The 13,726-nt window shown below is 35.6% G+C and overlaps 1 protein-coding gene across 3 annotated transcripts in view; it reads left to right on the plus strand.

The window, feature by feature from the left end:
- The window catches only part of MAP4K3 (mitogen-activated protein kinase kinase kinase kinase 3), a 182,621-nt gene that overhangs the window by 111,158 nt on the left and 57,737 nt on the right, over window positions 1–13,726 (plus strand). For all 3 annotated transcript variants that reach the window (XM_081796879.1, XM_006728030.3, XM_006728031.3), the window contains exons 7-13: window positions 4,217–4,259; window positions 5,775–5,847; window positions 8,316–8,447; window positions 8,661–8,723; window positions 8,809–8,890; window positions 8,982–9,092; window positions 11,753–11,831. In XM_081796879.1, the coding sequence (XP_081653005.1) occupies window positions 4,217–4,259; window positions 5,775–5,847; window positions 8,316–8,447; window positions 8,661–8,723; window positions 8,809–8,890; window positions 8,982–9,092; window positions 11,753–11,831 (583 nt within the window). The remainder of the gene's footprint in view (window positions 1–4,216; window positions 4,260–5,774; window positions 5,848–8,315; window positions 8,448–8,660; window positions 8,724–8,808; window positions 8,891–8,981; window positions 9,093–11,752; window positions 11,832–13,726) is intronic.

A 13,726-nucleotide genomic window follows, 5' to 3' on the forward strand; every position in this document is an offset into this window, starting at 1 on the left:
TTTTTAAAGATTTTATTTATTTATTTGAGACAGAGAGAATGAGAGAGACAGAGAGCACATGAGAGGGGGGAGGGTCAGAGGGAGAAGCAGGCTCCCTGCCGAGCAGGGAGCCCGATGCGGGACTCGATCCAGGGACTCCAGGATCATGACCTGAGCCGAAGGCAGTCGCTTAACCAACTGAGCCACCCAGGCGCCCTATTTGATGAATTTCTTAACTGAAATATGTTACTATAGTAAAATTGAGTGGTACTTTTAAGAGTTTTATTACTTTTTTAAAGTAGCTTTATTGAGATACAATTCACATACCAAAAAATTTACCCTTTTAAAGGATACATTTGTGGATTAGTGTTGTAATACCCCATATTCGTTTATCTGTAGTTATTTATTTGTAAAAAGCAAATTAGGTCATCAGCTTCCATTACGTTGGGGTTTTTAGAACATTTCATGCTTTTGAATATTATAGTAAACTTTGACAATCTTAAGGAACTATCATTAATAATTTCTCAAAATGGATAAGTTCAACTGTAACATTTTCTGATGGTCTTTGATTTAACTGGCAGAGGAGAGCAGGTTCCCTGGATGTGCTGGGGTTAGCCCTGTGGTAAACTAGGTGCTATGGCAGGACTCCTGAAGTTATTTCTAAACATTCTGCCATCTCCCCAACTTAGTTATTTTCTCCTTTCATTTATTTTTCTTTTACCTTTTTCCTCATTCATCTTTTTTCCTACTTCTTTCTCCCTTTTGTTTTCTGAAATAGTTTTCTTTAGCATAAAGGTTATTAACTTTTTTTTTTTTTTGGTATCCTTTGAGTCTCTGATGAAAGCCATGGACTCTCTTCTCAGAAAATGTCCTTATGTACATGCCTTCATATTTTGCATGAAATTTCAGTGGAATGTCGGATCACCTGCTGAGATCATTTACTTTATTTTTTATAAGCCACTTAAAAGACATAAGCAAAGAGATTTGGAGTTGAAAGGGAGAAGAGATCATAACATAAGTAAATCAAGAAAGGTTCTGTGTCATCAGCACTTTGATGATCTGGAAAGACTGATAGATTTTTGTCAGAAGTAGATGGTGGAGTGCCTTCCAAGCAGAGGGAACAATGTAAGCAAAGATACAGACATCAGAAAGTGTGACGGCATTTTAGGGAGGATAGAAGCTGCACCGTATTACTGAAGAGAAGAGAAGGTAGGAGAGTAACAGGAAATGGGCTTAGCTCCATTACACAAAGAGTTGTGTGCCAGACTTCAGAGTTTGACCCTAACTGGGGAGATTCTGCCCATCACCATTATTTCTACCCTGGTCTAAGCCACCAATTTATTCTATCTCACCTGCACTTCTGTAGCAGCCTTCTAATGGCTCTGTTCTTGAGTGTTTCTATTTGAGTGTTTCTGTAGTCACTTCTCCACTTTGCAACCAGAGTGATCTTTTTAAATCAGAGCTTATCACTCTTCTGTTTATGAACCACCTTGGCTTCCTACCATACTCAGTGTAAAATCCAGGTGTTTCCTTACCATGGCCTATAAGGTTATCCGTGATCTGACCCCTGCTTTTCTCTCTGACCTCATGTTACACTCCTCTCCATTTTACTCATTCTGTTCCAGCCACACTAAACTTGATGTTTTTGGAATACGTAGAACTCATTCTGGCACCAAGGGCTTTGTATTTGCTGTGCCCTCTTCCTGGCATGTTTTTCTCCCAGATTTTGGCATGGCTCTGCACCCTCACTTCATCCAGATCTCTGCTCAGATATCACTGTCTTTAAAGTACTTATCTCTTACTGACTTTGAATAATTTGTTGTGTCCATTCATTCATATGTGTGTGTGTGTGTATTCATTTTTAGATTTTCTTTCTCTCCTATTCAGTGTAAACTTCATGAGAGCTGGAGCTTATTCTTATTTATTACTCTATTTATTACTATAACCCTAAAGCTTAAAATAGCACTTGGTTGCTCAGGGAGAGAGGAATGGAAGGAAGGAAGCATTAAAGGCCATAGATGCACGTGATGTGATATAAACTATAATTTAGGACAATTAACCTGGAGCTGGGGAAAGACCAAACTGAACACTATGGCAGACATCTGGATAGCTGGGGCCTAGATCAAGTTAAAATCCTTTCTGTATCAGTCAGTTAATTAAGCGTCAACTCCTGATTTTGGCTCAGGTCATGATCTCAGGGTTGTGAGATTGAGCCCCATATCAGGCTCCGCTCTGAGCATGGAGCCTGCTTAAGATTCTCTCTCTCTGCTCCTCCCCCCTCCTCCCTCCTAAAAAAAAAAAATCCCTGCTGTAGTCCCTTGTCCCTCCTTTTTCTCATTTCTCCCATTATTCCATAGTGCTGCAGTAATATCAGGAGGTGCAGTCTTACATTATGGCTTCCTCTTTTTTGGGTGGAAAGGGGTTTCCTAGTATTTTTCCTTTAAGCATATAATTACATGATTGATGACACCTTTGATTAAAGAGCCTGCTTACTTTTGCTTGCTCATTTAAAAGTTATAGAAAAGGCAAAAAATAAAATTTAAAAAGTCTATACATCTTGGGAGACAATATTTCTACCTCTTCCAAAAGCTTTGAGCTTATTGAAGTGGTTACTTTGGGCTCAGGTCAGGAAGTAGGAGTGGCTAAAATGTTACTGGATCATTTTTGTAATGGGAAAAAACTGAGTTTTTTCCTCTCTGTGTAGGGAAAAGCCCAGTTCTTCCCTACTGTGTGCTTCTTTCCTGAGTCTCCTTTACTTACTCACACAGAACACTTCACTTCTGACACTTGTGGTCACCAAATGTGTGGAGTTTCCCCCACAACAAGCAGTTCTCTGTGACACCAACTGGGTGTCCTACCATTTAACTCAATTCTGAGACTGTTTCCTGGAGATAGCATCAGATCCCACAGATACAGGCTCAGTCCCACAGGACTGTCCCTTCCCCCACCACACACACGCATACACCCCAGTTAATAGGTTGCAAGCCCAGGTTATCAGCTATGCTTCTGAGCAACTGGCTGTATAGATCAGAATTAATTAATTGAACCCCCTTCCTTGGGTTCAATTAATTTGTTAGAGTGGCTCACAGAACTCAGGGAATTATTTACATTTACCAGTTTATTAAAGGATTTGATAAGAGAGATGAACATCCAGATGGGAGCGATGCATAGGGCAAGGTATGTGGGAAGGGGTGTGGAGCTTCCTTGCCTTCTCGAGACACGACCTTCTCCTGGAACCTCTACCCATCTGGAAGCTCTCCACACCCCATACTATTGAGATTTTATGGAGGCTTCCTCTTTAGGCATGATCAGTCATTAACTCCATTTTCAGCTCTTCTCCCTTCTCAAGAGAATGTGGGGCAGGGTCGAAAATTCCAAGCTTCCAGTCATGGCTTGGTCTTTCCGGTGACCATCCCTCATCCAGGAGCTGTCCAGGAGCCCACCCAGAGTTGCTTCATTAGAATAGAAGATACTCTTGTCACCCCCGAAATTACAAGTGTTTCAAGAGCGCTGTGTTAAGAACCAGGGTCTGAGATCATATATTAGAACAAAAGGTGCTCATAGTGCTCTTGTCACTTACAAAATTACCAGGGTTTCCAGAGGGCTATGCCAGAAACCGGGATAGAAACCAATCTATATTTTCTATTATCTCTCAGTCGTGCAAACAGGTGACATTTTAATTTGGTTGGCCCATGGCTAGTTGTTTATGTTCTGAACGGGCCTAAACTGTGGGCAGACATGTTAAGATAGACAGCCCCATGTACTAAGCAGCAAGGTTCAGTCTTACACACCAGCACCGTTTTCATCAATGATCAGTTCCTAGAAAGGGAAATTTGCAGGTTTTTTGAACAGGAAATAACAAGTTTAAAATGTAATACAAGGAATTGAAAATGCCCATATAAGGTCACATTTTAGTGCAGTCACAGTGTTTGATCAGTAAGAAAATAACATTTAGATGAAAAATAATACATCATTTTTATAATAACATTCATATTGTGTTAATAGCAGCCTTTTGCAGGGTGGATATTTTATAAGAATAGTCAAGTTGCCTAAAATGTGGACGATAAGTTTTCCTGTGAATATAATGATGTAACACTTTGATTGGGGATACTTTAAATTTTAAGTATTTCTAGGTCTAAGGCTGCCATTTGTGATTATTTTAAGTATGTATATTTGATCTATTATATGTGCCGTCTGAAAAAAATATTTCTTACTTTAAAATGTTCTCACTTTGAAGGGAGCTAACATTCTGTTAACGGACAATGGTCATGTAAAATTGGGTAAGTAAATTAAAATTTTGTCATTTGTGCAAATTTATTCCAGAACATAGTAAGTTTATATTTTCCTCTGTTAGGACTAGGTTTTTCCCTCAGCATTTCTGTATTTTTAGGTGGAAATCTCATTGTGAGGCATATATAACCTCTCTGTATCTGGTTCCTCTTCTCTTAAATGGGGATAAAGTCTGCCCTTTACATATGACAGAGTTGTTGTAAAGATACAATAAAATAATAATTCTTTAGAGATTCTTTTACCTGTAACCTGAGGAATGTATGTGACTTTTAGTAAGAATAATCTGTACAAAATTACCTTATAACCAAAAAACAAGGTAAACAAACAAAAGCCAAAAAATCAATTATACCAGCAATCCTACATCCTTTATGTTAGCTTTTAAAATAAAATACAGTATTACTTATATAAGAATGTAATATCGATGCTGGATGTTGCTTTCTTTCAAACTGTACCTTTTGTTTTGTAACTTTTGGTTATGACTGAAATAGAATTTAAACCCTCAATAAGTTTGAAAGTTTAAGACTGGAAACATATATAGTATAGTAGTTTTTATAAATAAAATCATGGCTGTTAGGTGTTAAGTGAAGTTTTTAATAAATAAGAAAGTTATTTTGAATTACATATTACTATAAGATAAATCAGAATTCAAAAAACATTTGTAAAAGCACAAATAAAACTATTTTGAACTATAGCCTACACTACGACTAATCGGATTTAAAAGTATGTATCTGAAAATTAACATGTAATAAAATTTTTCCAAACCACCTCTAAAGATGAAAAAAGCATTTATCTAACTCTTGATGGCTAACAGTTTCTGTCAGCAGTTTAATATTTTGTGTTAATACTGTGTCGCTTCCTGGCAGACATCCTATATATATCTTGGTTGATAAGGACTTAGAAATGACCATTAAAAACTAGAAAATATTTAGAACTCAACATACATAAATAGCAACAAATCCTACATAAAAACAGATTTTCTGGTAGTGATTGGTGTTGGTATTGCTGAGGTGAGATTTTGTAGAATATTCTGTTTGGATGTCTTTTCAAGCTAGGGTAGATTGGCCAGTAGATTATCAGTTTGTTTGACGTCAGTCATCATGAGTGTGGCAGGAAGTGAATGGAATATATTACAACTTATGGTCGCTTCCAGTGATATTCCTTGAATTTCAGGTCCTGGGAATTTGAAATTATAGTATATTAAGTCTGGCAGCTTAAATTTTCTCAGCTGTCTCTTTCTCACCAAAATCATTTGATCTTGACTTTTGTTGTCATTTGATTTATGCAGGGATATATAGGAATCTATTTGGCTGTGATACATACTGACTACTTTGTGATATTTTAGTGCTAACCCAGAGAAGTTAAAAATTTTAATGTGATGTTTAAGAATATCTCATTTCTGTGAAATTAGTTTAATGAAAAGAATTATTAAAAGTTTCTTCTCATGTTACTGTAAATTTTACTTTCCCTCAGCTTTCTTTTCTAAATGTTTCTCATTTTTTTAATAGCTGATTTTGGAGTATCTGCACAGATTACAGCTACAATTGCCAAACGGAAGTCTTTCATTGGTACACCATATTGGTAATTGTATTTTAATTGACAATTTAACTTTTTGTTTTTCTATCATTACTGAATATAGCATTTATTGAAAAACATAGACTGGTCAAAATTTTTAGGACTAAAACAGATTAAGAAGATAATCAGTAGCTTAAGCAATTTAGGCATGTACACTTGTGGATGGATTACACAGCCAAAGAATATTTTATCATGTTTATTTTCATTAAGTGAAAAAGGCTGTAAAAGGTGGATAATGGCTTTTGAGAACCTCGATATAAAGGAACTCTCATTGATTCTCTGGGGTCCAGCATGGTTTTTACACATACTTAGTAAATGTTTGTCGATAACTGATCTCCAGCTCCAGCTTCAGAGATTAAAAGCTAATGTTACTCCTCTTATAAGAAAGTAGGAACTATTTGGGGAGCATGTGAAATTGTGAATTAGGCAAAGTAAATTTTGGGAACATTCTCATACTTCATCTGTCTTTCTAGTACCATGTCTTTCCTACGTGAACTCTAGGGATGTAGAACAGAATGGAATCTCTTGTCCAAAGTGACTAGGTAGGCAGTTACTCAGTTAATAAAAAATGTCTGTTCAGTGGCAAACTCAAAATTAATACATGTGCACCTTAAACATTTTATTTTAATTTAAGGCATATGAGTGTACTTTTTTCTTTTCTTTGCCATAGGACCAAGACCTTTTCTTTGACTGGCTCACTAATTAGAGTTCTGTCTTAATAATATAAACTATATCCACAATGCCTCAGCTATATTTCGGGGTTGTGTTTCTGTAAAGTGCAGTGAGAACTTGGACGTACAAAGCATGTGAACTTTTTTTTTAAAGTCAGACATATGACGTATAAATTTAGCCTTATTAGGTGTGCAGTTCTCCCAAGGTTGAGAAACTTGTATGCTGTGGTAGTGAGAAATACCACCATAATCAATATAAAAGATGGGTTTCCAGCACCCAAGGAAGTGTTCTTTTGTCCCCTTTTAGTAAATTCTGTTCCCTCATCCCTACCCTCTGTCAACACCCAGTCTGATTGCTGTCTCTACGGTTTTGCCTTTTCCCTGAATGTCATACAAATGGAATTATACAGTCTATAGCCTTCCTAGTCTTTTACAGTTGTCATATTCTTACCTAATTTGCCAGGTTTTTTGGTTTTGTCTTTAGAAACTTGTCTTTAACAAGGTTTTCGGAAGAATTCACTTTAATTTTCATAACTCTTTTAACTTCATAACAAGATCAGTTTTTTCATAACATTTAATTAAATAATATTATTTATAGTATTATATAATAAGATATGTAACATAATGAATAAACGGGCTCAGAGATGAACTCAGTTGACAGTGGTAAGCATACAGCCTAACTGGCAGAAGTAGAAGTACACTAGCTGGATACTTTCACTCATCTTTTTATAGAGAAATGGAAAAACATCACCTAACATGGCAAGCCAGGCATATCAGCTTTATGCACTTTGATTCTCTGCTTGTGCATTTCCACCAGCAAGCTGGAATCTAGCCATCAGTAAAGTAATAACTGACAAACTTTAAAATTACTTTTCTTATAATAATTTGAATATTTTTAAGGAGTATTTTAAGATTAGAAATATTTTAAGAACAAGCATCTTGAAAGTTAGAGGGTTGGTGTGTTGTGTGTGTGTTTAACTTCACTGACTTACTTGACTTGCCTGAAATCATACTAGGAAGACAAATGTGAATTTGTAAAGCTACTTATTTAAATCATTCTTTTGATATGTAAGGGTTGGTTATTTTTAAAACTGTTGTTTAGGATTTAAAATTTTTATATTTGAAAATTAGTATAATCATTTAAATCAGTCAAATACAAATTCATAGAGAATAATTAGAATAAGACTATATAGGAAAGTTAAATAAAAAAACTAAGTTTGGGTCAATTTCCTCTAAATAAATACAGTTTTAAAAAGCAAACACTCATTTTTATAACTTCCACCATTATAATAAAACTGAAAAACTGCCAATTAACTTTATAGTAAATATGAGTTAAGTACTAAATGAAGATTATTGATGCCCCAATAAATAGTTTTGGTCACATGAAAACAGAGGCCAGATTGCAGTTTATTGGTATAAGCAGGTAGAGCTAAAAATTATAGATCATTTATTGCAAGATGTTATTTCTCTGTAAAATTCTGCAGAATTGTACAGAGGAAATGATGGAGTATGGACAACTGTGGGATATGTTGCTATATTATAATTATAAAGTTTTATAAACCTTTATAGTAAGTATGGCAAAGTAACCAAGGAGTCACCAGTAGGGTCTTGGGATGGAGAATCTTACAAAGTCAAGATCTTGGAAGAGATCTTTGAAATACTACATATTTTTCAGATATCAGGGCCTAAATAGGCCTCAACTTAGATATAGTTCCAAGTGCCTCTGGTGGGAATATGAAAGAAAATACAATAAATAGAAGTTGTTTTTTTGTTTTGTTTTTTTTCCTGGAATATTTCTTTCAGGATGGCTCCAGAAGTTGCAGCCGTTGAGAGGAAAGGGGGATACAATCAGCTCTGTGATCTCTGGGCAGTAGGAATCACTGCCATAGAACTCGCTGAGCTTCAGCCGCCTATGTTTGACTTACACCCAATGAGGTCAGTGTGTCATAATTGGAGAAGTCTGTGCTTAAATTAAGGGTAATCCCTTCCCCCTGCCCAGTATTTATTACATCAGGAACAAATAATATTCTTAGTCTTGCTCTACCTTATTAGTAGTAATAGAATTACTTAATAGTAATAGAATTATTTATATATTAAAATATGAAATCTTTAAAATGCTGTGTAAATGATTTGTTGTTGATTTTTCAGAGCATTGTTTCTAATGACGAAAAGTAATTTTCAGCCTCCTAAACTAAAGGATAAAATGAAGTGGTAAGTATTTTTCTGTTATTTACTTTATAATCATGAGTAAAAAAAAGAGTTAAAATTTAAAAATCTAATTTTCAAAATTTCTTAGGTCAAATAGTTTTCATCATTTTGTGAAAATGGCACTTACCAAAAATCCAAAAAAAAGACCTACTGCTGAGAAGTTACTACAGGTATTATTTTTGCCCTGAAATATGTCTTTTTTCAAAAAATAAAATGCCATCCAGTCAGGTTTCTAATGAGTGTTCTGTATTGTTTACATAGCACCCGTTTGTCACACAGCCTTTGACACGGTCTTTGGCAATTGAACTGTTGGATAAAGTGAATAATCCAGATCATTCCACTTACCATGATTTTGATGATGATGATCCTGAGGTAGGAATTGTTTTTACCAGCTAGTATATTTAACACATATGTATATAGGTATGTGCATCTCAGAATCAGTTTTTTGAAGTTCTGGGTCTAGTTTAAATAAAAATCTCTTAAGGGAATAATTAACTCTTTGACTTGGTCTCTCTTAGGGAAGTCATGTGCAGGATTTTTCTTACTGGCCTCTTAAAATGGCAAAGACACAATCATCTAATCCACTCAGTGAAATTACTGTAGTTCTTTCAGAGTAGTCACTTCAGATGAAGTTGCCAAATAGATCGTCCACTATAAAAGAGGGAACACAAATGGGAAGCACTTAAACCAGATGTTAGAATATACTCAAAATTTCTGTTCGGTTTTCCTCTTTAAAAAAATCCTTGTACGGTACCTCATGAATTATTAGTGGTTAGTAGAAAGTATAGGATTGCTTTTGTTAGTGACTAAAACCCTAATTATCCACTATGGAAATGTTTAAAAATGAGCCAGCGTAGTTGTTAGAGAATAACTAATACGATGGAAGCATTGATATCAAAGGAAGCCCCTCTTCTGTTGGCATATTTAACATTCCTAGCTAAGCTAGTATTGTGGCACCTAACATAAGCTTAGTAAATGTGACATGGCAGAATTTTGTTACTGGGTCTGTAACTGACATGGATAGCCTTGACCCTGACTGGCTCTATGTAAGGCACTTAAAGTGGTGTAAATTTTATTGATGATACTGAGGGAATGATAGCTCTCAGTGGTCAGAAAGATGGTTGCATATCCTCTTAAGTCAGAGAGAACCTTTCTATTAATTCACCATTGTTCTAGCTTGCCATCATTATACAGCTGTAATTAAATCAGCTATCTGCCTTTTTGTTCAAGGTCTGTAAAAGAGTTTGAAAACAACTTAAGGAACGTGAAGTATTATTGACCTTATAATAGGGAAAAATTATTTTTGTTGTTTTGCTTAATTTTGCTTTTTAAAAACTTAGGTTTTATAAACTCTTCTCCCGTCATTCAACGTATAGGCAGTCCTGAATTTGCATGGTGGCGCAGGACTGTAGAAATGCCCCTGTAAGCTGAGACACCCTGCAAAGCGATCTTAATCATCAGCGGGGAAAACCACAGTTGTTCTGTGACTTTAAAAAATTTTTGTCAAAACATTAAAAATTCTCTTACTGTCAGTTTTAAATGTATAAGGAAGTGAAAAAATAGTAAAACAAATGTTTACCTAGTGCACTGTCACTTAAAATACTAGAACCAGTGAGAATGAATGTGTTTCATTTCATTACAAAAAAAACTTCCACAGATTATTTACTTGATAAAGGTTCTTCTCCTACATATTAACCCATTTACTATGTGCAGCATTCTAAGATTTAATAATTTTATAGTTATACCATTTAAGCTGGGAAAGTAAAACTGTTCTGATAGGCAGTCATAGGTTTTATTCATGTTCACTGATGATAGCAATCTGTGTGACTAACCTGACATGATAACCTATTTTTGCTACTATATATTGTGATCAGAAGTACAGGGTTTTTCCCCCAGCTCTGCGTCTAATTAGCTGAGCACCCTAATTTTGAGTCTCATTGTTCTTATCTATAAAATCAAGAATAGTACTAGGTTCATAAATTTATTTTGAGGACAAAATGAGCTCAGGTTTATGAAAGCACTCTGTAAACTACAAATCACTGTGTACGTGTGAAGTTTAAATACTTCATTTTTGAAATGACTTATGCTACTATATTACTACTGTCAGTATTTCAGTAATTGGGGTCTTGTAGATTCATATGGCTTTATTTCCTGAGATGTGCCTATACTGAGAATAGTTAACTTGGGTCCTGTTCTTGATCTGCCTTTCAAATCTGATCATTTGAGCTCCAGTGTTTATGAATTACATTTTCCATGAAGATATGCCTGAGAGTGTATCTCCTTTAAAGGTAATGACTTCAAGGGAAGCGTTTCACACACAGAAAAAAACCTATTTGGTACATGAAATAGATGCTGGCATCACCTCTTAAGGTGAGACCTTAAAGTGTATGGAATGGAGCTGCAGAGGCTTTATAGATAGGGCCCCTTGTACTCCCCGGATGGTTGAAGGAATGTCCGTGATGTAGCAGTAAGAACTCATCACCACTCCTGCTCTTCCCCCACCCCCGAATGTTTCTGAGTGTGGCGTTACACAGAGTGAGTTTAATACAGTGAAAGGAAAGAAAATAGAGCACTACTCCTATAAAACAATACATAAAGGGGGGAAAATTATGTTTACTAAGTAAAAGGCCCACAAATCATGAATACCTTTAGCGTCATTTTATTTTATTTATCTCATTCTTTTTGATAAAAGAACTTGCGATTTTTTTAATTAAAATATTCTCTTGTGAAACAAGGAAAGCTGCAGCTTTTGAACAGCTGTTGAATTATTGAAACACTCAATTTTATATATTTATATATATTCAACTCCGAGAACATTTATTGGGAACCTGCTGTGGATAAAATATATCCATAATCTTAGAAGCTCCCAGTTTGTAGTTGCCTCTTTTTGAAAAAAATATTCACAGGTTCATTATATTTTGTGCCATTTTTGTATAAAATAGAGTATCTCTTTCACATTTGAGTAATTTTGTGGACCAGACTGTGACTTGATTCATCAAATGCCACATGTCGTTGATTTTGGTCTTTCCTAGCCCCTTGTTGCTGTACCACATAGAATTCACTCAACAAGTAGAAATGTAAGAGAAGAAAAGACACGCTCGGAGATAAACTGTAAGTATATACTAGACACACTTCATAATTTAACAATGAGAAATAAGATTTCAAGTTGTAATTTAGTTAAAATTATTTTTGTTTCATTTTCTTCCAAATAGTCTTTCTTAGTAAATCTTTTTAAAGGTAGAGTTTCATTAAGGCAGTAAGAATTTTCTTTACCTTATTCCCGGGGAATTTTCTGTGGCAAGAGAGGGGATGTATTTTGTCATTGTTTGGGAGGAGGAATAAAATTCCTCAACCAGGTAGGACAGAAGTAATTGAGGCAGTGCTTCCTAGACTCGTAGGTGTGTATAACTTACCTAGAGAGGTTGTTAAAGTGCAGTTTCCAATTCAGTGGACCCGCGGCGGGACTTGAGGTTCTTCACTTCTCACAAACTCCCAAGTTATGTAGATGTTTATGGTGTCAGGGCCACACTTTGAATGGCAAGGAGAGGTGTAGAGATCTGCAAACTGGCTTAGCATCTGAGTGACCTGAGCACCTTTAAAAGTGGGTTTCCAGCCCCACTTTTCCATAGATTCTGATTCACTGGGGTTTTGGGTCAGCCCAGGAATCTGTCTTTTAAAAGCACCCTCCAGGTATTTCTCATGGACAGCTGCGTTATGGGCCCACTGAGACAGACCATTCATTCACATGGAATCTGGTACTGTCAACTCATCAGTGATAAACTCTGCCAGCAGGAACCTGCAGTAGTAGTGCCTAAACTTTTTTCTTCTTGGAAGCATTAATTCTCTGTGACTTAGAATGCTAATTTAGTGCAGTGAGGCTTCTGGTAACAGTTTTCTGTGGGTTAAAGATTATCCTGAGGGACCTGATACCCAAAATGACTTTAGTGAAATTAGGTAACATGGTAAGATAACTACTGTAAAGAAACTCTCCCCAGTTTTCGGCTAAGTTAGTAATGATAATAACAGTACATTTCATACTTTAATTAAGATGAAGCCATCTCTTTGTCTGAAAAGCTAAATAAGTAGTGGCAGACACTGTCACCATTTAATAGAAAAAAAAAAAGAAATGCAGAGATGCAGAGATTTGCCTGTGGGATAAAGTCATACAGCATGTTAATAACAAGCCTTGGATCTCTCAACTTCCAGCCCAGTGGTCTTTCACCAACACTGCTCTGTTTCAGAAACCACCTCATCACACCTTGTGGATTTTACACTGCAGGTTCTTTGAGATTTTCCTTTGAAACTTTGGCTGGACCATACACTATGTATTAAGTTCTTAGAAAAGCTTTGTGCTGGGCTAATTGAAAGTGCACTTAAAAGAAAGAAACTCTTGAAAGAAAGCACCGTGCATTGTACGAAAAGCCCAGGACTGGGATTTGGTACTTTGTTTGCCAGCAGTTGGTTGTGTGACCATATATAAGATAACCTTTTAAAGCTCCATCTGAAGCCAGATGATTTAAATTTGCCTTATTCCCAGGGAATTTTCTGTGGCAAGAGAGGGGATGTATTTATGTTGTCCTCCAAACATATTTTTCTGAAAATGGCAACCTTAGTATATATATAAAACTATACTTACATAGTTATATAACCTATATATAAACATTTCCTATTTTTTTAATATACAAAAAACAATTACAAGATGTTTTTATCATTTCTTTAATAATACAAATGGTGATCAGAGATATCTTTGTTGTTGATTTAGAAAACTTTTTATGTCCAGTACTATTGGAAATCTAAAGTACTTTTCTCTTGTTACCCAGTTCTTTAAAAAAATTATATTATCAGACTCTTTACTGCAAAGTGCAGTTCTTTCTGAATCATTCTTTACAAATTTATATTAGTGATTCTCAGCTTCTAACTGCGTATGCCTATATATGCTATATGAATCTAGATGCTGTATCCCAGTTTTTCTGAGATTCTGATATGCCCTCCCTTTGGTGGGAGCA

Source organism: Leptonychotes weddellii, chromosome 10 (genome assembly GCF_054177405.1).
Source record: "Leptonychotes weddellii isolate Sample4059 chromosome 10, ASM5417740v2, whole genome shotgun sequence".
NCBI lineage: Eukaryota > Metazoa > Chordata > Mammalia > Carnivora > Phocidae > Leptonychotes > Leptonychotes weddellii.